Raw genomic sequence first — 26,373 nt, forward strand, 5'->3', positions numbered from 1 at the left:
TTTTGTCAGTGATGATGAACAAATCTCAGTGTTCAGTTAAGGTGTGCATGATTCTGCCAGAAATGTTTTGAAATCTGGACTATCAAAATCAGGACTTTTAAATGTGCCTGAAGGATCCTAGATTCAGTCAGGTCTGTTTGACGATCCGTGCCTTTATTTTTCATCTTTTCCACAGTTCCTTTTGCAGATGTTCAGAGCAGATGTATGTACCCTTTTTAACCTGAAAGTAGTAGATCTGATGCTGGATCTCCTCTCATTTACATGTAGGGCTGTGAGAAGTGCTTGAACGGAGGGCAAGCAGCTGCTTTTCCTATCTCTGCATCATTTGTTATGTTTAAACATAAGGTTTACATTGGGTGGTTGATTTTGCGTTTATCACAGGATTTCATCCATTGCAGTGAAGATGAAATAAGCTGGAAAAGGCTACCCAAACAAATGTAATGATATTAATGTTGATGTTAGTGTTGCAATTCATTCTTCACTACGTTTTCCCAGGGGTGGCTGTGCCTCAACAGCCCTCATGATGGGTTCTGTGTGCAACCAGCAGCGGGCAGCCCTGCCTTCCTCACACAGCTCTGCCCTACAGAACTGTAACCTGCACCCACTGCGTGCACTTGATTCCCCCAGGAATACAACTAAGTGCATTTCATTGAGCTACATTTCTGTTTTAACCCTTAATGCTTTTGTTTGTTCAAGGCCTCTTCACATCCTGGTCTGCAATGCTGCCATATTCGGGGGTTCGTGGTGCTTGACGGAGGATGGCCTGGAGTCCACTTTCCAGGTGAACCACTTGGGGCACTTCTATCTTGTCCAGCTGCTGGAGGACGTCCTGCGCCACTCCTCTCCTGCCAGGGTGGTTGTCGTGTCCTCAGAGTCACACAGGTTGGTTAATTTTATGCTGTGAATCACAGAATCACAGAATTACCCGGGTTGGAAGGGACCTCAAGGATCATGTAGTTCCAACCCCCCTGCCTAGCAGGGCCACCAAACATACACCTTTACTAGATCAGGTTGCCCAGGGCCCCGTCCAACCTGGCCTTGAACACCTCCAAGGACGGGGCATCCACAACCTCACTGGGCAGCCTGTTCCAGGACCTGACCACTCTTCTAGTAAAGAACTTTCCCCTAACATCCAACCTGTGGTTTGGGTTTAGCTGAGATCTGCCATCCTTAAAGCAGAAAGGGTGATGGCAGAACTGCGTAAGCTTTTAAAAAGGAAAGGCCCTGGTCTAAAGCATTTGGTGTTTGAAAAATCTCTTTAAAAAGAGCATTGCCAATGTCTGTGGTTGTTGCTACATTGCCATATGTAAAGTGTGTTCTAGTTTGTAGGTATTTTTTGATCATTCTTTGTATGAATGCAGATTTTCACTGCATATCAGACTACTTATTGATTTCGCTGGGAGATGGAATAATAATTGATTAAATCAGAATGGCATGACCTATATTGATTTGTCATTCGACTACTTCAACATCTTACCAAGAAGAATGTGCAGTTATTTTAGTAGGAGAAACAATGCAATTAAAAACTACTAGATGAAATCCAATTGTATTATAATGAGAAATTAGGGAATTCAATGCAGACATTAGCTGGATAATGTAACTGGGAAATAGTATAGTTAATACATATTAGAACACTGGCCATGCCTCTTTTGGTGAAAGTTTTAATTAAAATATTAGATGCTCGTATTTCCTACTGTCATGAGAAGTGCAGTTGGAATACAGCTGTGATGAGGTTTGCCTTATTTCGGCTGCGCTGGAAGTGTTTGTTTTAATAACTGGGAAGAAGGTTTTGATATAAATTAGAGAATTAGAGAGTACCTCGTGCAAAATGGAGGCCCCAGTTCTAAATTCGAAAGAGTACAAACCACTTACTGGCTTCTGATTCAGTTCCGGGACTCTAAGATTAGACTTCTGTCATCTAGCTTTAAACATTGTCATTGATTTCTATTTCACTTCTGGTCATGTGTAACATCTTTGGCAAACCCAAAGAAAGAATATATGAGCATTTTTATTCTTTTTCTTTTTTTTTCTTCTTTTTTCTTTTTCTTTTCTTTTTCTTTTTCTTTTTTTTTTTTTCCCCCTGCCTTCATATTTCTGAAATGTTTTAGTGACCCAGCATGAAGCTTATTTTTTTAATCATGTTTCCATAAAATGCAACCCCAGAGACCTGGTAGAGAGAGACCAGCCAAGGGTCAGGCTGAAACCTTTATCACTTCCAAACACAGGGGCTTATGGTATAAATGACACACTGCAGATAGATTTACTTTTACCATTTTAAATTTATGATGGCTGAAATGAAAGAAGCAATAGAAAATGCCAGTAATAATCCTCCCCGGTGTTAAAAGACACAAAATGTCTAGTAATTAGGTGGTAACAAAATCTGGACATCCTTATCTTTGCAAATCACACCAGGTCTGTGAAAGCAAGTAGCAGAGTCCTGTTAGGAGTGAGGGAGGCTACTGCAGGGCAGGCAAGATAGCTCTAGAAATAAATCTGCCAAGTCCAATCACTTGCCAGATGTGGATGGCACAATGGGATATGTATAAATGAGCTGTTATTTAATGGGAGATTATGTTGAATTGTCAGCTGCTTGTTCCCCTTTGTAAGTTTGTGTCTGATGATATTTTAAACGACATCTTTGTTTTTCACTATACTAAGTGTTACATATAACCAGAGCTCACAGCTCTGAAGATCTCTTTTTGTGTTTTCAAAAACATTTTTAGAAGTGTTCGTTGCTAATTTCATTAGATCAGCCGAGGTTTTATAGAAGCTAGTCAAAAAATAAGCAATGGCCTATGCTTGAGTAAAATAATAAACACATCTACTTGATTTCCCCTTCTTCCAATTCATGTAATATCTTAGCATTTAAAATGATCATTGTAAATAACTCTGGTATTGCCCCTAATCAGTTTAATGGCAAGGAGTTGATGTAAGAAGTTAGTTGAGACATTAGGTATTATTGGTTTTGTAGTACTTTCTGACCTACTTGAGAACTCTGTGCCTTAAACTGTGTTGTAAAACAGAAGTGTTGGTATCTAATTACTTCCATAAACCTTGGCTAGATCTTTTAGCTGGAGTCAAGACCCCCTGTTAGGGAAAAAAAAAAAAAAAAAAAAAAAAAGTCCCATGTTTGCAAAGAATATTTTACTAGACTGCTCCAAGGCAAAATATTTATTTGCCTCTCTGGTTCCTCATTCTTTTCACTTATCTGGATTCAACACAAATGAAATCTGTTTAAATTAAGCTTTCCATACTCTAAGCACATTGTATGAAAATCAGAATAATAAGTAGGTTGACTTTCCTTCTGTCTTTATTTCTGTGTACTTAATTTGATTGTGCAGTCCTTATCCTATGAATTCAATGAGTTTGCCGACATAAGAAAGATTGACTCACTTGAAGGATGGGCTTAAATTATGCCCGTGTGTTTCCATTGTACAGTATACAAAAAGTATTTTATTTATAGATAATTTTGGTGTCCTAAGAGGTTACTTGAGGAACGAATATAGGAAATTCCTCCCAAAATAGCCCTGCTAATTTCAAAGATGTCTGTTATCTAACTGAAAATTATGAAAGAGATTATTTTGTTTGTTTAAAATGAAGGGCCAATTCTACAAGATATAGGCCATTTTGGGTTCCTCTTGAGTTCAAATACTATAGTTGCTTTTCTCTGAATGTATTATAATCCTGCTCTCAAAATAGATGTAGAAATTCCAGCTGATCTCTTCATTTCTGGGTATGAGATGCAAAATTGGTAAAGATATTTTAAAACATTTTTCTAGTGTGTACTATAATTATGTTTATCCCTGTTCTCCCTAGCTGATTCTGAAAACTCAGTATTAAAAAGAGCTTGCTAAATCTGTTTTATTTTTAGTAGCTCTTATGGGTGGAACGTGAGGCTGTAACTAAATATAGTATTATTTTCTAATACTATGGTAATCTAGTAAATTGATACATCAAAATTGTAAGAATTGGAAAATATAGTATACGAAAAATTCCTTTTCTTCAGCTTTAGAACATTCCCTGCTTTGTTATTTAAAAAAAAAGAAAGGAAGGAAGAAACAAACAGCTGGTGTTTAATGACTCTGTCAGACCCAATTAAAAAACATCAACTAGTTACTTTGATTTGTGTTCAGCCATGCCATGGGTATACTTAAAAACATTATACTCTGCCAGAACTCATTTTGGCTTTGTTTACGTTTGTCTTTTAAACATATAAGACTATTGATGGCAAGTTACCAAGGTTATAACCCCTTTATATTCATCAATTTTTAATCTAAAAAAGAGTCTAAGAGGTATTGAGACTCATCCATAGTTACTTGAACACTTAAATGAAAGTGTTCAGTATATGATGAAATAATCAGGGGAATGGATGAAATGAAATGCTGTATTTCTCTGCTTCTATTTTAGCCTACATTAATTGTGCGTTTTTGGAACTATGGCAAATTTTCCTTTTTTGATTAAGAAGAATGTAATTTGTAACTTCATACAATGCTTTTAAATCATTAAATCCTTTTTTTCAACTTGCTTTCAGTTATTATTTGTGTTTGCTAAGTATTGAATAATTTTACTGCTATATATATGGGCTATTCCTTGGGCCTTGAGTAATTTGCAGTAGATACTTGCAACTGCCAAATAAACTGATATTTTATTTTGGTTCTGGCTAAGTTCTACTCAGTTATCTACGTTTTATATTGTTCTTAATGAGAGCAAGATTAACTCTGGGGTATTTAAGGTACGTTTACTGTTTTTCAGATTTACAGAAATTAAAGACTCCTCTGGAAAACTCGATTTCAGCCTGCTTTCTCCATCTAAGAAGGAGTATTGGGCAATGTTGGCCTACAATCGTTCCAAACTTTGCAATATACTGTTCTCCAACGAGCTGAATCGACGCCTTTCTCCCCATGGGGTGACGTCTAACTCAGTCCATCCTGGAAATTTGATTTACTCCTCCATTCATCGTAGCTGGTGGGTGTATACCCTGCTGTTTACCTTGGCTCGACCTTTCACCAAATCCATGGTAAGTGAATGACTTAACATTATTTTACACATCTTCAATTTTTAAATCAGAGGAGTAAAGTTATAAAATTCCAGATGTATGTATTTGCTTTGACCTTTTGCCTTTCATAACTACAGCCTTGATTTTGACGACAAACATAATGTCAGGATCATGAGTGGTCTAGTAAAAGTTCCTTCAACCATTTTAGCTTAAATTTGTCAACCTGCTGCACAGGTAACATGCTAGGTGGATTGAGTGATTCCAGTGTTTGAATACATGATTTTCACTTGCTCCGATTTAAGGCATTTGTATATTTTAGGTGTGGGATAGTTCAGAGTTATTTCACTGCTCAGTATACGTAAAACACCACAAACTTCTTTGGTTTTTAAGTGGGATATGCTCGACTGCATTTTTTATGTAAACAGATGTCCTAGTTAGAAAAGATACTACAGACATTATTAATGGCTGAGGGAAAGTGCTTTCAGTGGTAAAAGCACCTTCATTCATATTTAAAAATAACAACAGCAATGATTTTCTAGTTCTTATAAAGCACTAAAGGCGGTGGGGCTTTTTCCTTCATCTTCACACTGGTCTTTGGATTGGAACAGTAATGCAATGGAAGCCTGTGCTATTCTTTCATATCCAACATTATGGAGCTTCATTATATAAAACATTTCAGCATCTCTAGTGCTTGGAGAAGGTTACTCTTCTCTCTTGATCCTCTGCCACAGGATACTTTTTAGGAGTCCAAAAATGACTTTTACTTCATTGAGGACAGTCTTCTTTTTAATGTTGTTGGCTGTTTTCCTTTGAGTATTTGCAGGTGGAACCCAGGGAAATTGAAAAATTAATGTCTATGCTGAACGTATCTAGCCATGGCAATTTGATCAGGCTCAAATAAGGTCCCTTTTACAGAGGACTTAATGATCAACACAAGTAGTTGTTTTGTAATGTAACTATCTCCTGACATAGCAATAGAGGCCAAATTAATTGCTTTTTGAAAGAGAGCAGAGCACAGAAGCAATTGTTGCACCTGATTGTATTACCAGTAGAAGTGGAGCAGACGGTCTTCAGTTTTACTGGGATAATGTAAGTGGAAAACATAGAGTATTTAAAACTGGCTATGTGTCCAAACATGAACAGCTTTTTGAACAATACTGGGTTTTCAGTAACACTAATGGGGCAAAACTATAAATACCCTTTCAAGCAGGGATGTAGTGACAATGAGGCAGTCAGAAGAGTATTTGCACTTCTATGCTCAACCTGCAGTTTGCAGCCAAAACTTGTTTATGTCTGTGAGTTTGGTAAGTGAGCTTTTTTGGCACCTTGAGACAATTAAATAATCTCTTTTGATTGCATGTTTTGTGAGCAAAACCTTTAAGACAGTGTCTCTGCTGAGTTAAGGATAGTTTATAAAACAAATTCTTTAAGTTCTACTGAGAATGGATTAATGTATGGTATTACCATCCACTGAGAAGGAGCCAGTCTGTGGAGCTTTTATGAACTGTTAGTTTTATTTCCTCTGACATATTTTCACAGAGGAACTTTTTGTATTTGTTGCTTATGTAAACTTATCCTCTAGGGAACAAGATGAAACAGTGATGTTTGTTTTGAAGTCTTTACACTGTTAGGTTTTTTGATAGTGTCTTTTTATTTATGAGTGGTATGTAGAAGGGAATACAAATTCAGTACAAAAGATAGCAGCACTGAAGAACAGTGCACTCTTTTCTAAGCCTGATTGCTTCAGTAAGGTTTCAGTTGAAAAGAGAGAAGACTTAAGTTGGATATAAGGAAAAACTTTCTTTGCATTAAGAGTAGTGAAACACGTTATCCAGAGAGGTGGTAGATGCCTGCTCCCTGGAGACATTTAAGGTCAGGTCAATCCAGGCTCTGGACTGTGTGATCTAGGTGTTGTAGGGTATTTGGACTACGTATCCTTTCAATGGCACTGTGATATGGTCGCACTTTCTCTCATGTATGAAACTTTCAGGTATATAATTTTAGTTGTTTCTGTTCATGGTTTATATCATACTGAAAGAAATGCAACTTTATATTCCTAAAAGTGTTTGAATGCTTATAGCTTAAAAATTATGGTTTGTTTGTGCTGCTTATAAATAACTTTTCTGTTGTATCACAGAATGCTGTCTGTAGCTTTTGAAACATTATACGATATTTATATTACTGGTGGATATAGGTGTAAAAGAAGTGCTTATATTCAGTAGAGTGCCGGAAACTGATAGATTCTTCATCCTTCCTTCTCCTCCCCCCATTTTCAAGGTCTAAAATATACAAGGATTTGTTAGAACTGGAGACCAAGTATTTTTGGTAGAAAGCAATAATTGTGAATAAAGTACTGTTTTATTACTTTAGCAACTGCATCTCTACTAATGTTGAAAGAATCTGTCTTTTACTTACCACTTTACAGTTACTCAGTAAATTGGAGAAGCTTACAATATAATTAAATGTAAATTGAAACAAGTGCCCACTGTAAATAGCAAATTGGAAGAGAAACTCTGAAAGGAACGTACTCACAGGCCATGAGGATGCTCAAGTGGTTTGATCTAAGATTTGGGTTTTGTTTTCTTCTGTTTTGTTTTTTTTTTTGTTTTTCCTTCTCTTTTCCTCTCTCCCCAACCTCTCTTTCTCCCCTTTTTCTTTTTCTTCTATTCTAGAACTAAGTAGCTTCATTTGTTTTAAATTAATGCTAGTCATTCAGAGTCCATTTGTTGGGCTTTTTTTTCTTACTAGTTACATAGAAGAATAAAATTAAAAAAATCGGTTAGCTTTCAGCTTAATCTCAGTGCTATCTAATGTTACCTGCAGATGATTTTGTGAGTGTACAACAGCATGTAAAATAAGCAGATTGCCATTATCACACACTTGTGGTAGTCTTATGTTGAACAAAATATTTTTGTTGGCAGGTAACCGAGCAGAAAGAGTATCATGTGCTGGTCTAGCAAGATCTTAACAGATGTTTCAGTGAACTAAATTTTCAAATCCTTTTACATTAAGAAATGGCCGGGGTTTGTAGAAGTGCTGAGACTATTGGGTTACATTTCCTGTTGCAGTGCAAAGCCAGCCGTTGTACTAGAGTTTTAGCAGATGTGTTACGTCCTTTTAATGGTTGTGAATAAAACATTGGTCCTGTTGCTGAGAGATAAATTACAACTATAAGAGCTCAACCTGTCACCTGTAACCCTCCAGTTAGCCACAGTAAGACCAGTCTGCTCTTAATTTTTCGGTGTGTAAGAGGCTGATACTTGTTCTATACTTTGATTTCCATCTCCTCTCCCAAAGATAGTAGCTTTTCAGAGTTGGAGCTTGTATTTTAAATATTTCCTACTGAGAATTGTAAGGAATATTATTCAGGATCCCAAATTCCTCTGCATGTCTTAGTTGATGTAAAATAATGAGTTCTTGATGTTTGGTATTATCCCAGGAGTGTTTTAAGCAATTGGTGTGGATTTCAGTGCTCATGTGGGCAGGAGGAAACTCCCTGCACCTACAGCTGCTTCAGTGGTTTTACTTTTGTCATGTGTTGAAAGTGCCTAAACTTGAATTTCTTGTGATGATTTACATTCACACCTGACATCAACTTAGAAATACAATTCTGGCAAGAAATGAACCTTCACCTACAGAGACGTCTTGCTTCTTAATGGTTGCTCGTATCTGTTTGCTTTGATAGAAGGCCCAAAAAGGCCTTCTGTCTTATCATCACTTTTCTTTCTCCATTCTTCCCTGAAGAAGCTGGAGTAACCCTTAAGTTTTCCCTCTTTAAGTAAGCATTTTTTCTGTCTAAAGATTTGTGCGGACTTAATTGAATTGATCTTGGCTTCTGTTATTGAATTCACAGTTCAGGCCAAATTCTGCCCTCAACTGTGCATGTACAATTTCAGGAGCAGTCTTGGGCAGCGTGGGTATCTATGTGTTTCAGACTGATCTAAATGGCAGTTTCTTTTCTCAAATGGGAGTTTGGGCAGAAGGTGAAACAGGAAAAATGAAGGGTTCTGCCATGTACTTAGAGTTTGTATCCTATCAAGGAATATCATATAGACTAGCTTATTATCAAACCTATGTATTTTAGCTTCCTGCTAAAATAAGTGTAGCATGAAATATGAGGGTAAAATAAATTAGTCCCCCATAACCATCACCGCAGGAATGGAAAGTCATTATGAAAGCCCATCCTCAGGCCAAACAGACCAGCTCAGGGTCGCTGCATGCAGAGCAGCGCTCAGGGAGAGTGGTGGCCAAGGAATTTGCTGTGTACTGCACACCCTCAAAGCTCTTTGTGGAGCAGCTCTGTTACATCCCAGAGTTTTGTGGGGGAAGTAAGGAATTTCTTCCTCTCTCCCCAGATCCTTGCAGGATTTCAGAATGTCCTGCCAAGTATGTGGGCTGTAAGGCAAGCATACGTTTGGTCCATAAAGTTTTATATTACAAGTAATTAAATTAGAATTTGAAATTAAAAAGCATATTTTCCTATTTTCAGCCTGAAAAAACTTTCTTGAATTAGAAAGCTATATATACACCTTGTGGAATGTCTGCATGCAGGTTTGTGTTGCCCACAAATGCTAATCTGTCCAACCTCACATCCAACCCCAGTCTGCTCTCTGGCTTGAAATCTGGAAAAGCTTGGCCTCGTAGGTAGGCACAAACAGAACAGAGCCTTTTTTTCCTGAAATTTGTAGAAAGTCAATTTCACATTCGGTTAGTTGTGTTCATTTATTGGTTCGGATTCTCACACTATCCAGAAACAAACTTCCTTTCTGAAAATAGAGAGTGTCAAATTTGTGGCTGTAACCTCTTTCACGAATAAAATTTTGAGTTCTTAGCAAAAGATCCTTAAAATTCTTTTTATTTTCCTGCTTTGGTATGATTTGTCCATAATTACTTTCTTATATGAAAGCCTCACTCTTTCCTTCACTGTAAATTTTCAGCTATGTTATTTTGTAGTGTAACAAAGAAGATTTTAAGTTCCTATTTTTTCTTACTTGTTCTCTTTTACTCGACATGTAGAGAATGCTGCAGCTGAAGTGCCATGCAGTCTCTGAGCTGTTATCCAGCATCAATCTACTCAGAGTATATTTGAGAAACCACAAGGAAGTAAATTTCAGTTCTATGTGAGCATTGAGGTGATTAGGTGACAGGCAAGATGCTACAGTTTGATGGAAGCAGCTGAACAAGACATTCAGCTTTTCTTTCCTCCCTTTAGTTTTGTATGTCATTACTATAGAAGTTTTTAGAAATTTGCCTTATCCTTGGAGTGGTGTTCTTGAGAACCCTTGCTGCACTCCCAAGCCAGGGTTGCATTCTGTGCAGTTGCCGTAGATTAAAAGACACAATCCTTCTTCTTACCCCAGGGCTTCTCATTTGTGTGCCTTAGCAAGGTCACTTAGACAGTTTGTTGTAAATAACACTGTAGGGTCCAGACCTCTTTAGTTACTAGCTAGCACATAAATCACAGGATTATTCATTTTCTTTAGTAACAAGAGAATAATAGAGATAAAAGTTTTATGAATGAGGTATCTCTTATTAAAAGCAGAGTCAATGCAGTGCGGTTCATTTGTAATGATCAAGCAGTCTTTTGCAGATTTAAAAAGTTAATAGTCTCAAATATTCTCAGCAATAAAACTTGAGCTTATAGGTGGCAATGATTTGGTAATCACTTTTTGTAATCAAAAAAGAAAAGAAAAATTCATACACAGACTGGCAACAGTCAACTTTTGTTTCCCTCTGATATAAAATCTTCTAGATATCAAAACTGCTGATCTATGCATCTACTATTCAGAAAAAACAAAGTTTTTGAGCAAAGATTAATTTTTGTCTATTTGAACGCTAAAAGTTAGACTCATATGCCTCAATTTGAGATGGTAAATGATACGTAAAACTCATTAAATTACATAATTGTGTGTTGTTAGCCTGTATAGTTTTGAAAGTGTAACTCTCAGAGCAATATAAATCTGTGGATTCTAGAACATGGTTTGTCTTTCCTTACATTTGTTGAAGTTATTTATGAATGGACAGATGTTCAGGAAACCCCAAGCTTTTATTGGCTGTATTTAGATTAGATGAAATACCAAGTTGTTTAAAACAAAATACAGCATAGATCCTATTTTACAGAGCTATCATTTAAATAATACTCTTTAATTGGAGGATACGGTGCTTAGTGACATTACCATTTCTCTAGAACTCCTTGGATATCTGAGATGCTTTACCATAACATGGTCTTTTTATTTCTCTCTCTATCACCTTTGAAGAGGTGCCATACCGCTTTAAACAGTTCACCAATCACTTTTGTATGATGGTTTCTCTTTAATCATTTACATTCTGAGAAAGTCAAATATTCCTTAGGAAGCCAAAGTAATCTAACAGAATGTATAGTGTTTGTGCAGCTGGATATCTTATTTATTTGAATTTCCCAGGGAAGTCTCTTCTGACTTTAGAAAAAAAGATGGAAGAGTAAACAGTAAGAGTGTTCAAGTAATCTGAGCTAGAAGGTTCCGTGTTTTAGAGCAAAGTCATTAAAAAAGTATATTTTTAAGGTCCAAAAATAATACAGTATATCAAACACAGTGTACTACATGATGTTTTTTCAGTATTTTCTCACTATTTTTACATATATATGTGTGTATGTGTATGTATGTAAGTATGTGTCTATATAAATGAGAAATACTTGGTTTCTTAATATGTTTAATATTCCTGAATCAGGGAGCACAGAGTCTGTTTTCCTGAAAAATCGATTAATCTATTTTTGTTTTTATTTCTGTGTGATGTGTCATTCATCAGCACGTTGGCATGCCCTGGACATAATAGCTGCGTAAGTGAATTAACATTCCTGAAAACTTCTTGGCAAGAAAACTATTGAAAATGTACAAATATGCATGTGAGTCTATAAAATTTGTCCATCAAGGCTTTTGGGAGGCTTCTTGCTGTGAAATAAGTAGTGTTACTTATTGGTGTCAGTTTTCTCTTCAAGTGTTTATTCCAGTTTGTTTGTGTTTGAATATATATATGTTTTTTCCTGATGTAAATGTGAGAGGAAGCGTGTAGCTTTTTTTTTTTTTTTTTTGTTACGAATATGAGTGTAATAATTTTCATGGTTCTAAAGGCAAGACTTAAAAAGCAGGATGTTCCTTGGCCAGCTTGGAGCGTTGGCGAGATTCCTACATGGAGGGAAATGGTCTGTGGTTGTTGAGGCTGTCATAGGAAGAGTGTTCTTAGTTCTTCCACTGGAAATTCACTGGTGTTTTGTAGTTCTGCACCTTTCTTTGTATATCATTCTCTGAGATTTATGGAAGAAGATAGTTAAAACCTGTTCAAATCCTGAATGTGTTTCTACTGTAGTTCAAATGGTTTTTACTTTTTCCTGGTTAAGTAAGCATGTATATTTTTGTAGAGAAAAGTGAACATCATACATAGTTCAGTGTAGATATGCACAGCAAATGATCCAATGCACATCAGTTTAACTGTATAATCTGTATGAAGATTCGTAATTAGAGAGTTTCCGAATGTACTTAGCTTTTGCAGTTTCCTTTCAATATTTCAGCATTTATATTTTCCAGTCCCTCTGTTTTGCTGTCTCTGGTTGTTAGAATAGTAGCATCAATTTTTTTTAGTAAGGAGGATGACAGTAAATATAAACATCAGTCAAATCCCATCCATTATTTTAGTGACAACGTATTTTTGCAATTAAAAAATATCACTATGGATATAGCACAATCTTCTATGCTCGCCCAAAAAATCTATAAAAAGTATTTAAGGATTTTATTAATTTCAAGAGCGTCACATTGAAATGAGTTAAAGATAGCAATATTGGATGATGAATCTTAGATAAAAGTATATTTGTTTTCGAGATATAATTATTTTTCTTGGAAAACAAGATCTACTTGTCCTGAATACACAGGGCTGCTTTGACAGTGCTGCAGGGCCCATCTTTTATAGCAGTACTAGGGCTGACATGTCTAAAAAGACTTTTCATAAATATTCTGCCTCTGAGGATGGTACTTTATATGAAATGGATATTGCTCTTAATTCAGAAGAGTTTCAGTCCAGGCATATAAATTTCACCTTACTACGAGCTTGTTCACGTTGGATCCAACTCCTGTTTGTGTCTTACATTTCTAATAGATGACTGTGCATACGAATGGCTTGTGAGGTGCTTAATTAGCTGGTCATGAAAGTATTTACTCATGTGTTGGGTACCAAACTCTCCATAAAGGGAACACACTTGAAAATACTTCTACTGAAATAGTACACCATTAGACTTTTCTGATTGAATACTGTAACTGCCATTGTGGAAGGTTAACATTGAAGAACATTTGAAGATTATGAGCTAAAGCACACTAGTACTTGGAAATGTTAGGGTTAGATTTTTTCACTTTAATTCAACGCTCTTGAATGTGGGTATTTCTTTCTTTTTTTCTCTTGGGGTTACCTTGCCTGCCACTGTAATCTATTAATGAGTGTAATTAGTTTTTTCTTCATTTTGCTAGAAAATTGAGAAGTGTATTTCTTTACACTGAACAGCACTACAATTAAACTGTTGTCTTGAAATGTCAAACTTGCTTTATGATGAATACTACCAGTACAAGAAAACTCATTTAGCACTTCAAATAAAACAACTGTCTTGGCAGGTTTTTATGATAATGACTTTGTAACAGTGTCATTTAGAATCTGATCATCTCCTTATGTCAAACAGTTCATCTCATCTGCTCACCTGATACGGTGTTGATCTAACAGTGTTAATTAAAGGAGCAGAGGGAAGACCTGCAAAAGATTACTGGGCATTCTATGCCTTCTAGGAAAGGAATTTTTCAACTGAAGTCATATATCATGTAAACTGGAAGTGAGTTAACTTGCTTTGCCAAGAAGAAAGATATTAGTTTGAGTTGCGTGATTTTAGGGTTATACCGATGCCATTTTCTGAGCTGGTGTGTAAAAAGTGAGTATCTTTCCCAGCTCTTGCCCTGAAGGTAGTGGTTTTGTATTTGTAAGAAAAATGTATGGTTTGAGTTCTTTCTTTCTTTGCTAAGAAATGCATGTGATTTTCTAACTTCTAAGGGAATAATAGCAGAAAATATCAACGAAGCTGACAGTTCCGCTTGTGATGTAGTATTTTTTGTCTCCTTTAGTCTTTATTGCCAAGGAAGTTGTTAAACATAAAAAGTCAGAATAGACTTAAGAGAAGAAACTGCTGATTCCTCCTGATAATGATGTCCATTTTTTCCTGTGAATTAATATTGTTGGTTTTTGTTTTGAATGACAAGTACTGTCCTGTTTTGTTTTGTTTTGTTTTTCCCTAATGTATTTTCTTCATCATGTAAATAGCTAGAGAAATGATTTTCCAGTTACTTCAAAGGACAAGTCGTTGGATTTCAGGCTCAGTATAGTAATCTTCAGCCTCACAGGTAACTATTTCCAAGATTTCCATGCGTGGTCATAACTCCATTGGTGCAGGCTGCTTTCGGTTTTCAAAGCAGCAGATCTTGATGGCTGCCAATTAAGTGTGTTTACATATGTACTTCTGTTTCCCCCCATAGCAACACGTGGGGCATATGGCATGAGTTATATTGACACGTATTCACTGTTGTTCAGTTCTTCCTTTTATCTGTGCACTTTTGAATTATGAATTATACCAATCCTTAAATCTCTGTTTGTTTAGGGAAGGTTCTTTTTTTCCTCTTGGCACTCCACATATGCACTAGGAAGTGCTGGTAGTTTCAGCTGCATTTAAGGAAATATTGTTGCAAGGCTTTTATGTGCTGTACTTCAATCAGCTAGTGCCAGCAGTATCCCAATAGAAAGACCCTCAACAGACCATTTTCAGCATTTTGCTGCAATTAAACTCCTCTGGTTTTAGCCCTCAGGCAATTTAGTACCTTTTTACATATGCACATTATGAACTTTTGACCAGGGCCTGGTAGTCATATATTAGATAGAAGCTTTTGAAAGCAGCCTTAACAAGTTCCTCAGAGTATTAAACTCGGAGTCAGTTGTGGAAAAGGTAATTTAACCAACTTGCAGTGAGGCCATTCAGAATCTTACTGATGATCCTAAATATGTCTCTTTTTTTTTTCTCCTTGTTTCCTCTGGAAGCTGGTAGCAAGAGCTCTCAAAGAATGTGATTGATCTTTTATTCAGTAGCTAACGAGGGCTGTGATTCTATTAGTGCTCTACAAGGCAAGGGAACAGTGATTTAATGAAGTGTCTAGTGAGCTGGTCATAGATTTATCCTGTTGTCTCTAATTTGCAGCGCCGTTGTGAGTGTAAAAGAAACTGCTCTCTCACTGCCATTAGGCAGGTATTTCCTCAGTAAATTGTTGTAAGGTCAGGTGTAGTTATCTTAGGAAAGGCAATGCCTTACCTCCTCAATGTCTCAGGATGACAGCCGCTGTGCTGAGCACTCGCTGGAGTGGAAACAAGAAGATCAGAGGTCTGTCTCCAAGTCCCCCTCAGCTGATGCAGGAGCAGATGAACTGCCAAGTAGGACTAATAGAGTCATAATTGGCGATTAGAACTGGAAGGGTGCAATAACATCTTAATACAAACTGGCGTATTTTATAGTTGGTGTCAGTTGTTGTAAAGTTGCATGGTAGCCTGAACTAGTTACATTTCCTTTTTTCCTTTTAAAAAAATGAGGTACTGCATCCCAATAGTGGCAGTACAACAAAAATAAAAGGACATCAAAACTTGAGTTGCTTTAAAGTGACACTAATGTCTTTAGTACATTTACTTGGGCATGTAACCTGTCAGTCTTACTCAGAGATGATGTGGTAAAATTTGCCATAGAACTACAGATAAAAGAATCTCATAAATATGCTTTGTTTTTCACCTAATTTTCACTAAATAGTGGCTTTTATTTCTGTCTACTGGAGGCCACTGACATTTTGTTCTGTATATCTTTGCTAACAGAAAATTATTTTGATGATGCCTGTGGGATAGAAAATCTCTTTTGCACTGTAACAATTTTCACATTCCACTGAGTCCACGCTTAGCCAAAAGTGACCACTTTCAGGAAGAAGTTATCTTGGCATTAATTGTTTAATAATTTGAGAAGTAGGATAATTATCGCATGTATTTCCAGGAAGTTCAATATTCCCTGTTTCAATCAAATGTAATATAGGGAAACAAGGAAGCAGATTTCACGTGTGATTGTTCTCTAGATGACCAGAGAACCATAGATAAACAATTATCTTGAGATTTCTGTATTGTTTCCTGGTGGCAGATGGAGATCCCATGTGCAGGAATGGTCAAAGCTGACAATTGGAGGAGAGGCAATCGCAGTTGAGAATGTGGGAGTGTTCGCCCAAATGTGCCTTGTGTGTGTCACAAGACTGACTGGGATCTCTGCTTTGTATTCCAGTCTTGGTGCATATAGGAAGAGAAAATGATTCTGATGCAGATGATGCAGAATGTATTGAATCTAATTTAAAGCAAACTACTAAAATCCCCAGTGCAGCAGGGGAAGCTTGCATTGTCAAACAGTAATGTCAAGGCAGTACAACAATAACGTGTACCCTCATGTAGTTACAGCACATGCATCATCAATTGTTTGTCACATGCTCAGATGGGTGATTTTGGCTTTTACAGAGTGAATGTATTTTCTCCTGGATGAGCCCTTGAACCACTGAGAACATGACACCCTGTGGATGTTGTCTGGGCTCTCTGTTAAATATACAGATGCAATTAGTCTAGAAAAAGGTGCCAGGCTTTTAAATGAACAGCAAGAGGTTTTAAAATAGCAAACTTTCTAATTCCGTAATATTGACACTTGTGTCCTTCACAATCTTATTATAGTATTACTCTCTGCTGATCTACCATTTCATCAAGAAGTCTACAAAAGAACTAAAAATCTAAGCCTTTTAGCCCATAGATCATTGCACTTGGTAAATGGCTTATTGTAGATGAGATAATGTGGTTCATAGCACATCCAAATCAATAAAAGGCTAGTCTGAACGTAGTAAAGTGCTCTCAGTCTGATTCTTTTTATTAAGTATATCTGCCATGAGAAAAGTAAAAGTTTTTATTCCTTTTTGCTTAGTTTCATGTAAGAAAATGGTGTTGCTTAAATTTCTGCATGGTTCCTTTTGTTATGTAGAACTTCCCATAGTATAATGTTTTATTTGAATCAAAATGAAATAAATTGTATGAAAAGAGATAAAGCTTAGACCCTAATGGAGTTTTCCCATTCATATCCCACTCAAGAAATTGAAAACTAATAATTCATTTCATGAATAATCAGTCGTGTCTGCAAAATAAATACTTCTTGAAAAAAGTAGATAAATCCAGATCACCAAAAGCTGGCAACTTCAGCAACAAATGGAAGTGGAAAATAATTTCATTTGGTAGAATTATGGAAAGGGTTTTGAGGACAAAATGAGTGATACTAAAATAAGAATTGACATTCTAATAGTGGTTAGTACAGGCACAATATTCACCATCAATCCTTTGAACACTACAGAAAGTTTCTATGTTAACAGAGCATAGCACTGAAAGGGGAATGTTGCCGAGCTGCTGAACATGACCGAGATGTTGTCACAATTCACAGCTTTTCTAGTGAGTGTTTATAAAAGCTCTATTCAAAATCCAGTGAGTAACTTGGAGTTTCTTGCAAACAATAAAGTCGGATTAACTGTAATTTGCTGTAGAGAGATGCTCTTAACTTATAATCTTTGACCATGTTATTGACCAGTATCTGTTTGCCCTTGCTGTTAATAATTTATCCTTTGAAAAAATCTATGTGCATTATAGTCTTTGATCTTCTCACAAATTTCCAACCTGAAGATGATATTTTCTTTTTCCTTTTACATATTTTCTTTCTTCTAAAACAAATTTTTAGAAAAGAGGCTGAAAAATCATTTAAAAACTTTTTTCCCCTCTTTATTTTAGTAGGAGAGCTTACGGTTGACACCTATCCTTGGTAATGAGAACTGTACTTTCATACAGTAAGAATATATATGAATAAAAATATCAAGGCAAGCATACTGTACTCTGCAGATGAAAAATATTTGAAAACAAGACTTAATGCATCTAGTAGATTAAAACAGAAATTAAAGACTTTGGAGTAAGAAGAGATCAAAGGCTGTCTTTTCATTGTTCTTTTTATTGTTTATTGACTTCAAAAAGACTTTTTAGTTTAAGCTGACTTTAATGTCTCTTGAACGCTCTTTTGTAAAGTGACTTTGAAAACTCACGGATAATGTCTTCATTAAGTGAGGAAAAATCTTGGTAAAAATATAACTGTAACTTTGCTTTCATTATAATAGAAACAGATAACATTTTGCTTAATTAAGGTCTGTTTTCCCTCTGTTCTGAATTTTACGACCATTTTTTTTCCGTTGAAATTAGTGCTGATAAAAGCCTGAAGTAGACACTGCTAAAGTGAAACTCTTAGTTTTCAAGAGAAATAGAGTTATGTGAGCTATTCATCTGTATTTGCTAGTCAGTTAATCAGGATGTTGCCTGGTCTGTAGTAGCTAATTTAGGAAACAAAAGAAAAATCCCAAACCACGTTCAAGTTGTGTTAATTCTAAAATAAAACGTACTTTTTTGCTCTGTTGGGAAGGTTAATTTAGAGACTTTCTGCTTACATTCTGTTCCCAAAAATCTGTGCTTTTCTTACCAACTTCCTGATAATTTGATGTCTTTGGATTATGGTAATACATATGTAAATAGGAACAATGTGCTTATGAAGATAAAGATCATAAATGTATGGAGCTAAACTGATAGACTAAGGATACGATCCTGAATAATTCCTCTGCACTGATTTCTCTGCGGAGTGTTGGGTATTTTGCCCCATACTTTGAGGTCTGAAAATGCACTACAGGAAGAAGACTACCTTGGCCTCTACTCTCTTTCCCAGTTCATCTTTAGAGTATGCTGATATGAGACTCAGTTCATGCTGTGTTTAAATACAAAGGGGGTTTTTCTGGGTTTCATGACGTGCATACCATCTCTCGTAAGAAACTGTATAGCAAGCTTAATGGTTCCTGATTGTTTGAACATGTACAATGTAGGTGAAGTGACCACCTTCTTTTGATTGTGTTTGCTGGTGTTGATCGAGGTACGTTCTCATTTTTGGTTGGTCCCTAAATTTTCTGCAGTTACTCGAGAATATAAACTCATTTATTTATTTATTATGCAGTTTTTTAATGAGATCAGTTGTTTGTTACTGACTAAGAGTGCTAACTGATAGCTTGTGGTGGTCATGTTGTGAGTGATGTCCTTCCCATTCTGCCTGCTTGCAGGAAGATGCATGAAAATGTCAGGCAGCCTGCCTTTTACTGAGGATCAAAGACTCTGACTTGCAGTCTGCAGAAGTTGTTTGCAAGACCTTTTTTTATGTATTAAAAAAATAAGTAAAAAAAGAGTGTGAAGGAAGAACCCCTTTTAATGTGATAACTGAGTTTCCTGAGGTTTTTTTATTTTCATGAGAAATGTGTATTGCATGTTTTCTGTAACTGGGAAAAATGCTTAACCTTGCTTCAGCTTTAAAGGAGATTGTTTTTCTTCAAAAGGGAAGCCAACATTACACTTGTTTCCCCTTGCTTTCATTTGTGGCTAGGGACAAAGCAGAAAGCTCTCCTATGCTTGATTTATTTTTACTGTCTTTCAACTCTGGTGTACATGTTAGGAATATTATGTCCAGCTGCCCAGTGCTAAAAAGAGACATTGGAAAAGTGGTCGTCTTTACTGCTATGTGAGTCAAAAGGCAGCTCTTTGTTTTGGTTTTGAGACTGGCTAATGGCATGTTTTCTCACATAAAGGGTTTGTAGTTTTCACTTACCTAATTCTGGTGTCGGCAACCACCTTTTGGATTTGGTGCTTTAGTATGCAGCACTTATGTCTTGTAGAGTATCAGTTTTCATATTCATAGGTTCAAACAAAAAACACAATGTAAACTTTTCTATGACACAAATGGTTAACTGTTTCTACAAGTGTAATCTTCCTGGATGGCTGAAAGGCTTGATTACCCATGGAAATAGAGGTAACAAATGTCCTGCAGGGTTTGCTTTTGGATCCTATGACTTGGTGGGTCTCAGCTCATTGCTGATAATTCGTACATTTATGCAGCTTAAATTAGCAAATGTGAGCCTTTGTAACATCCAACATTTGGTACCACAGTGGAAAGATGGCTGAAAAGTAACCCAGGACAAGGGAAGTAACAAATATGCTGGTAGCAACTGATATGATATGGAATCCTTCTTAACTGATTGAGTAGTTATTGTGAAGACTGTTAACATTTTGATGCTTATATGGTTATAATGCAGGTTGCATTGCACATCTGCAGTATGGGGGTCTGAGGGACTACAATTTAACTGTAACAAAGTAGCTGATGTTAAAGGAAGGAAAAAGGAACAATGAAGCAAAATGAAAGAATGATGTGAGCAAGTGCCAATCTTCCTATTGTAATTATTGCCGCATTTGTTTTGTATGAGGATATGTGCAGTGGTCCTACAGTGTGAGAAGTGAGGTTGCTGTGCATTTTCTAGATTTAAATTTACTTGAGCTAGAAAAGAATAGGAACCAAGGATACAGAGATCTTAATCCTCTGAAATTAGACAGCCAACATCTGTGCTTCATTAGCAAAAAGAGCTGAACTTTGTTCCCTCTTCAGTGCTACAAACCTTGATGTGCACGAGAGCTGAGTCCGGTCCAAGTGTTGGATTGTATATTTGAATGCTTTGATTATATTATCATTGAGCAAGCCAATTTTTATTTTTTTTTTTCTCCTGCCTTGTACATGCAGAAGGACCGCTTTAGTAGTAATGTAGAAAGTGGATTAAAAGGTCTAAAGCGAGAACCAAGTACACTGATATAGTCCTGTTCATAGTTGGGCTGTGCTCCGAGCTGAGCAATACAATATATTCCTCAAAGATGGAAGTGCTGGCTACTTATCTGTATTTGCTGTTATTGCTGTAATTGTTTGTTTTTAGCAACACTGAAGGCATGCTTCATTGTTTGCCTGGTTTGGACACTTTGAGGCACTTCCACGCCGTCTTTTTAGGTCCATTGATTCCCTTTTTCTACAGAATTTGCTTTCAGATGAGATATAATAGTGGTAGGCAAGTAAGCTACTACGTTTTTAGAAGCAGATAACTTTTCCTTAAGTTACAACCAATCAGTCCACATCACCTCAGATTTTTCTTTACGTTCCTATGTATAGTAAATATCCTTTCCATTTAGTTTTGGAGTCCTAATGTTGTGCGTGTCACTCTTTCAAAGGCTGAGGTTAGTGTCACCTTAGAGAGGATTTGCAAGGCGATGTCTTCTTTTGGGGAAGAGACAACATAGGAACATGTTGGCTTCCTGCTTCTGCAGTTTCTCAATGTAAATTCTAAGTAAGATAGTTAAATTTTTCCCTAGCCATTTGTGCCACACATGAGAGTGGACATAGCTGCCTGTGCAGATTTGTCCTCTCTGGGGGCATACATTTTAATATTGTGTCCATTTACATCACTGTTGTATTAATTACATTTAATGCAGTTTTGAGCTAAGGTAGCACAGCATTATTTCAGGGAAGAAAGTGTGTGTGTGTGTGTGTGTGTGTTGTAATGAGGCTTGAGTACAATCGATCTATGACTTACATGTAAGGGATTCTTAAGGGAGTTTACTGATTGATGTAGAAGACGGATGTCTTTGGCCATTAGGAAACACCAGTTTTTATTACCTATCAATCTCTTAGAAAACCTATGGCAGCAAAATCTCCTGTAATAGATATCTAATCTGTTAAATTAGAGATTAATGAAATGAAAACATTAACAATGAGAAAACACTTCTACAAAGTGGACAGTGCTAGAACAATACAGAGAACCAAAAAGTTTATACAGGAGCACTATGAAGAGTGAAAAAAAAGCAATAATTCAGTACACGCAAACCTTAACACATTATTTTTGATTTCAGAACTGTTTGTGGGTTTTAAATGCTGAAAACATATGTGAATGTATTGGTTAGAGCAGTGGAGCATGTAAGACTGATTCCAAAGTAGAGAACCATTGAACAGGGTATTTAGAATATCAGTACAGTTTAATTGCTGCTTTCAGACTTGTATCAAAATGTATCAGTAATGTTAAAGAAAAAGCTTTACACTGCATGTAGCTGTGACTGTTATTTATGACAACTGTTTGGAGACTGAATCTTTGCATGGGAAAAATGAAAGCAACCAGCATCTAAAATGTTTTGAAAGGAAGTGACTGTGTATCTTCTATCATTCTGTTCCTGAGCATCTAATCTTTGGTGTGTTCTGAGCACTCATTTTTCCTTCCAGATACTGTGTGCACTGGGATATAAGACAGAAGGAGTTTCAGAAAACAGTTGTATTTATCTATACATAAAAAAGAAGATACTATTGAGGTGACCGTGTGCGTCAGTACATCACTTTATTTCCACACCACCTGCTGCAATTAAAAATGAAATCACCAAGCAGCAAGTACAGTAACTTCATCAACCAGCTGATACTATAATTAATGACTATAGAGTCTCTATTATTGTGTACTTCCAAGGCATCAAGTGGAAAGCTGTCGTAGTGCTTTAAATAATGAAAAAGTTTCAGGCCTTGATAAATGGCTCAGTTGGATGCAGTTTAGAAAGTTGAGAGCATATGCTTCTGTCATTAGAAACTAAGGACCCTCGTTACCCTTGCTATAACTCTTCAGATTCATCTGAAACTCTTTGATCCCCTTCATGTACTTACACTATGTTTAAAATGCAACAGTGTGGAAAAATATGGTGTGCATGAGAAATCCAGTTAGTTGGGAGAAAGATTAAAATAAAGCTACTGTTCATTAACATCTTTGTTTCAAACCTATCGGAAGAGATAGCATTCATCTGTATCAACACTTCTTTTGAAAAGAGAGTAAGCAAGCATCTTTCTTTGATTCCTTTGAGATTTTTGTTTTAAGAAACAATTGAAATCCACTAAAGAAGTGTACTTCAGAGAATGGTTATGAAGATATTTAACTGGCTTAATAGAGAAATGACAGCATGGATCTTTGTTCTTGCAGTCTGTACTTCATCATTTTCTCCAATGATGGATGCAGAATGGCTGTGAATAGGAAAGTACTGAAGCAGAAATTTTCAGCATGATCAGTGATGCAGGTTTAAACCATACCAACTTTTAAGAGCAATCTATTGATAGATTCTCCTCCTGAACAGTGTAGCGTTATTGTTAAATGTCATAATTTTCATTGAAAACTGACTATTACTTAGTTTTCAGCCACTGTTTATTTTTCTTCTTGCTCTGAAACTTTCCTATAGTGTCTTTGTCTCTGAGGATGTTTCGTAGCTGAAATGCTTTGCCTTGGCAGAGCACATGACAGATAGAGAAAATGTTGTCTAATCCCTGACTCTCATGGTTGTCATTTTGCTTTGTTTCGTGTATAGAAGCAGTATGCCAGCACCATTTTCCAAACCTCTTATAAAGGAATTATGTTTCTTCTGAAGTACTGAATTAAGATAACAAAACATACATGCGGAATACATATGAGTATACAATCAGCTGGTTGCTGGTGGTGGAAGATAACCATTTTTTTGCACAACAGAAACAAACGTTTCTTTCCCCCTATCATATGAGATAGTATAAGGAGTGCTGTTTTTCCTTATGCTTTATATTGTTTGGAGTTTGTATTTCATGAATGTACAAAACTAACAAAGCACTGTGCCCATGCATTACATGCAAGCACATTACAGGGGGATATTCTAGTTCAAGTGATTCTAAGTGGTTAAACTGTTCAGCAATCTGGTGCTGATTAAGGAGTAAAACGGCAAGATCTGTGAATGTGTGGAAAGAGACGTGTAAACATCTACCTGGGCAAAGGAGCCTTGTGTTTATCTTCTGATATGCTTAGACTGTCATGCTGCAGTAACAGCAGCAGCTTATGCTGTGAATGAATCCCTTGGGTTCTTTGTGTCGGATACCTCTTGTTACTTTCTTACGTTGGTGGACAAAAAGGACAGTTGGGTGACTGCTTTATAAGTACCGCAGAATAGTTACAAACTGCAATTGGTTAGACAGATGCAAGCGAAACGCTGATGCAATGGGTACATCTCCATTTGTATAGAAGGTTTGCCCACTTGCGTGAGCTGTGAATTTGTGATAAGTGCTGAATATTAACCAGGACATTTGGACTTTTATATAATGATCTTATATCACCACAACATCTTGGCAAATTAGATTAAACCTGAAGGACACAGGACCTGATCCATCTTTAAATTCATGATGTGTGAAAGTTGCACTTCAGACAAGTGTTAAGCTAATTGCTTCCTTAGCTGGTGACTTTAATAACTTATAAACAGAAATATTTGTCTCAGCGTGCTAAATAGCTGAGAAGAAAGATAGCAAGGACATTCACATAAGTAGGATTTTGCATATATTCAAAATAGTGTTAGATTGTGCTATGAGAAGGCTGGGTTTTTGATGTATTTCAGGACATTTATGCCCTTGCAAGTAATTAAATTAATTATTTATCCATTGTACACAGTCTTGAATTACTGTATGATTAGCTTGGGCACTTAAAAGTATAAGAACACTTGAAAGCAAAATCCAAGCATAGGTATTCCATAGCACGTCTTACAATCTAAATATTGCTCTTAGTCTAATCGAAGCAGCAAGAGTAGTCACAGCAGTTGATGGACTATTTTTCAAATTGATTTCAAAAATGTATTTAAGGGGATGATCTTCTACTCTAGATTACCTATTGATTTTTAATATGAAAAGCTCATTATATAAGCAGTAACTGCATATAAAAACCTAGCAAACCTTTGCATAAATCCTTTAATTGAATTTCCAGAGCCTGTGGTTCTCTCTCTCTCTCTCTCTCTCTTTTTTTTTTTTTAATTAAATCTATTTCTTTTTTTAAGTGTTGCTGTGTAATTTGCATGCTGTGAAGTGGCCCTGTCCCAGATAAAGTGCCATTGATCCTTATTAAACCTCACCTCTGGGCTTGCTCAAAACTAACTGGAAAAATTAAAGTGTTCATGCTGCAATGCACTTATTGCTTATGTGATAGGATTATGGAAAAAAAAAAAAAAAAAAAAGAAAAAAAAAAAAGAATAACATTAATTTCCAAGACAGAATTTATAATGTGAGATTTTATTTTATTTTTTCAATTTGATAATTAATAGCAAAATCTGCATTCGAAATATGAATCTTATTTCAGTCTGCAAAATGCAGTAGTAATTAGGAAAGATAATGTATACCTGATATAAAATGAGGATGTTGTATATGGACATTCCTTCAGTATATTAAAATGATTATGGATTCAACCCAACAGCTTAAATAGAGATTTCAGCTGTATCTTACATTAATAGCTCTTTCCATTTTATCTCTTTAGTTTAAAACTTGAAAAATGACAGTCTGCAAATATTCCTGCTTCCAATTTTTAGTATTAGACCTACGAGAAAGAAAAGCACATAAGCTGCAATAGTAGTTTCAAGTTTTAAAATGGCTAAGAGTTGCTTTTAAAAGCAATAAACTCTCCTAAAGAAATATTCATAATCAATAAGAATAGAAAGTATGGAATATATTAACAGAGTTATAAAAATGTTTATAATACAACACGAAATGAAAAGCACTGGAAGTTATGTATGGTTTAAAGTGTAATCAATTTTGCATACAAGGATATAAATGATAAACACGAGTAGTAGCGTTTTTACTGAAGGCTTTTGCAAAAAAATACTGTATTTATGGTCTATTCCATTCTTTTTATAGATCATTAATGTAGAAAACTAACGCGGTGTTTCCATCTTTTTTAGACAGTTTAAAATTCCATTAAGTGATCATTTTTAAATGGAAATTTGGAGCACATTTTACCTGTGTTTTTCGTACAAACACATGCTGTGCTGAAGGTAAGCTGGGTTTCCAGCAGCCAATGCAATAGAAGTTTTATTCTGGAGTGTTTCAGATTTGTAGGGCAAGTTAATGGGTTCTTCCACTTGCAGCAATGAACTGTGCTGTGTTCAAGAAAACAGTGAATAGCACGTCATATTGACTGTGATGTGTTATATGAATCCAGGCTGGTATTGTCAATAGTAGCAAACTTCATGCCACAGTTCAAGATGTGTTTCAGAGCATTTCTTCTATAGAGTAATTAGTGCGACCTGGTTTTTACAGTTTGCTCAGTTAATGCACAACCAGTTGAAGTACATCCTCACTCATCTATACCTAACTAAATTGTACTTACCTGTATTACCTGCTGAAATGGGGTATGTATTCGCTTTAAAGCTCCTATACTGCTTTCATGTAAGTGCTGCTTATTTCAAAATGAACCCATTGGTCTGTCAGGACATGATTCTACTTGCTCATTTCATATCGCTGATAACAGTGATTTGAAGTAAGTTATATTTTAGTCTTTTATTCAGTACTTCCTTTGTGTGTTTGT

At 36.1% G+C, this 26,373-nt stretch overlaps 1 protein-coding gene across 1 annotated transcript in view; it reads left to right on the top strand.

The window, feature by feature from the left end:
- WWOX (WW domain containing oxidoreductase) overlaps positions 1 to 26,373 on the top strand; it is a 438,054-nt gene that overhangs the window by 104,001 nt on the left and 307,680 nt on the right. The window contains exons 7-8 of the mRNA XM_015874118.3: positions 697 to 882; positions 4,753 to 5,017. Of these exons, the coding sequence (XP_015729604.1) occupies positions 697 to 882; positions 4,753 to 5,017 (451 nt within the window). The remainder of the gene's footprint in view (positions 1 to 696; positions 883 to 4,752; positions 5,018 to 26,373) is intronic.

Source organism: Coturnix japonica, chromosome 6 (assembly GCF_054131305.1).
Source record: "Coturnix japonica strain WE chromosome 6, WE-NBRP24, whole genome shotgun sequence".
Taxonomy (NCBI): domain Eukaryota; kingdom Metazoa; phylum Chordata; class Aves; order Galliformes; family Phasianidae; genus Coturnix; species Coturnix japonica.